Raw genomic sequence first — 2,736 nt, 5'->3', positions numbered from 1 at the left:
GCCTCTCGTACCTCCGGCGGAAGCGGAATGGGACAGCACGGAACAGTCTCTCATCGACGCCTGGCACAAAGGTCGAACACTTCGTGGTGCACCTCAGCTCTTCGTTTCGGCAAGTCACACCTACTCTCAGCAACTTGCGGAGCAGGAGTACGCCAAACGAGAGGTCCAGACCGTGGACAAAATGGTCCCACCGGAGTATCGGGAGCACATGCGCGTGTTCTCTAAGGAGGCGGCGGATAGACTGCCGGAACATCGTCCCTACGACCATGCCATTGAGCTGGTCCCGGGCGCGCAGACCTTCCACTCAAGGCTCTACCCGTTGTCGCCCAGTGAGCAAGTCGAGCTCGACAAGTTTCTGCAGGAGAACCTGGGTAAAGGTTACATTCGCGAGTCAAGGTCCCCGATGTCCTCTCCCTTCTTCTTCGTCAAGAAGAAGGATGGCAGTCTGCGACCCGTCCAAGACTACCGACGGTTGAACGCTATCACGGTGAAGAATCGGTACCCGCTCCCGCTCATCGCCGAACTCATGGACCGACTCAAGAACGCCAAGATCAATACGGCACTCGACGTTTGCTGGGGCTACAACAACATCCGGATTAAGACCAGTGACGAATGGAAGGCCGCGTTTATGACCAATCGAGGACTGTTTGAGCCTACGGTTATGTTCTTCGGGCTCACCGGCTCCCCCAGCACGTTCTCCGCGTTTATGAACGACATCTTCAAGGACCTTATCGTCAAAGGAAAGATCACCGTGTACCTGGACGACATACTCATCTTCAGTAGCGACCTTACGGAACATCGCAAGGTCGTGCACGAGGTCCTCAGACGATTAGAAGCGAATGACCTCTTCCTAAAGCTGGAGAAATGTCGGTTTGAACAGTCACAGATCAAGTATCTTGGCATGATCTTCTCCGAAGGGCGCGTGGGCATGGACCCGGTCAAAGTCAAGGGAATTGCAGACTGGCCAACTCCTCAGAACGCTTCGGACGTACGGAAGTTCCGTGGCTTTGCCAACTTCTACCGACGATTCATCCACGACTTCAGTGCCATCTGCAAACCGCTGGACCGACTTACGGGCAACAACCCCTGGCAGTGGGGCGAGGAAGAGCAACGCGCATTCGACGAGATCAAATGACGGTTCTGTGAAAGTCCGGTCCTCTGCATCTATGACCCGAAACGGAAAACGCGAGTTGAGGTCGACGCCTCCGGGTACGCCACCGGTGCGGTCCTGTCCCAAGAGGGTGATGATGGAAAGTTTCACCCGATCGCGTACCACTCCGAGTCCATGAACGATGCTGAACGGAACTACGAGATCTACGACAAGGAGATGCTCGCGATCATCCGTGCCCTGCAAGCATGGCGTCACTACCTCGAAGGTCTCCCCTCTCAGTTCGAGATTGAGTCGGACCACAAGAACCTCGAGTACTGGAGGACGGCGCAGAACCTCACTCGCAGACAGGTGCGATGGGCCCTGTATCTATCACGGTTCGACTTCGTCATCACCCACAAGCCTGGTGTCTCTAATGGACGCGCGGACGCGCTGTCGAGACGACCGGACTATCAGCACGGTGATGGCGAAGACAACCTGGCTCGAACGGTGCTCCGTCCCGAACAGTTCCGTATCCTGGCGAGTCGACGGGGACACCTTGCGGTCGTACCGGACAAGGCTCTTCTGAAGCGCATCAGGGAGTGTCAGAACTTCGAACCTGCGGTCGTGGAAGCCCTGAAGCACGTGAAGAAGCTCGGCCCTGCAGCACTGCGAAACGACCTGGTCGATTGGAACATCGAACAGGATCTCCTCCAGTATCGAGGCAAGATCTACATTCCGAATGATCAGGAGCTGCGGACCGAGCTAGTACGGCTTCACCACGACTCTCCTCTGGCAGGACGCCCCGGAGTTTGGAAGACGGTCGAGCTGCTGTCGCGCAACTATCACTGGTACGGCATGGCTCAATTCGTGAAGGACTACGTACGGACTTGCGACACTTGCCATCGAGGGAAGACGTCGCGCACGAAACCCTATGGACTGCTGCAGCCGAACAAAATCCCGGAGGGTCCGATGTGCATCATGACGATGGACTTCATCGTTGAACTTCCCAAGGTCACGGTAGCCGGAGTCGAGTACGACACCATTCAGGTCATGGCGGACCGGCACAGCAAGATGGTACACTTCGCTGCAACAGACGAGGAGGTCGACGCTGAAGGAGCTGCTTGGAACCTCATCTGCGATCACGTACGCCTGCACGGCGTTCCGCGAAAGATCATCTCAGACCGAGGACCGCAGTTCTCAAGCAAGTTGTTCCGCGCGGTCCTTAAGGGTCTCGGCATCGAGAGCACCTTATCGACGGCATACCACCCTCAGACCGACGGTCAGTCCGAACGCTGGAACCAGGAGCTGGAAGCCTACCTCCGCATGTTCTGTTCTCTGCGACGGGACGATTGGGTCCACTGGCTACCAATTGCGGAGTTTGCCTTTAACTCACGGGTTCACTCGGCCACTGGGTACTCGCCCTTCTTCCTGATGTACGGATACGACCCGGAGTTTCACATTCCGGTTCTCGACACGGAAGTACCAGCAGCGGACGAACGGCGAGAGGAACTACGAAAGGCACGGGAGGACGCAACTGCGGCACTGGGTCTGGCGGCCGAACGGATGAAGGAGCACTTTGACAAACGCGTTCGAGAGCTACCGACCATCGTAGTTGGACAGAAGGTCTGGCTCGACACCCGCAATCT

The 2,736-nt window shown here is 56.8% G+C and overlaps 1 protein-coding gene across 1 annotated transcript; it reads right to left on the bottom strand.

The window, feature by feature from the left end:
* Nucleotides 1–880: 880 nt before the first annotated feature.
* DICSQDRAFT_73861 (uncharacterized protein) lies at nucleotides 881–1,435 on the bottom strand (the record flags this gene model as incomplete). Its single annotated transcript, XM_007371731.1, has 1 exon — nucleotides 881–1,435. A coding segment is annotated over one exon (555 nt), but the record flags the coding sequence as incomplete, so codon positions are not given.
* Nucleotides 1,436–2,736: the final 1,301 nt, after the last annotated feature.

The sequence above is a fragment of the Dichomitus squalens genome, assembly GCF_000275845.1.
Source record: "Dichomitus squalens LYAD-421 SS1 unplaced genomic scaffold DICSQscaffold_224, whole genome shotgun sequence".
Taxonomy (NCBI): domain Eukaryota; kingdom Fungi; phylum Basidiomycota; class Agaricomycetes; order Polyporales; family Polyporaceae; genus Dichomitus; species Dichomitus squalens.
This window is presented reverse-complemented; position numbering and strand designations above follow the sequence as displayed.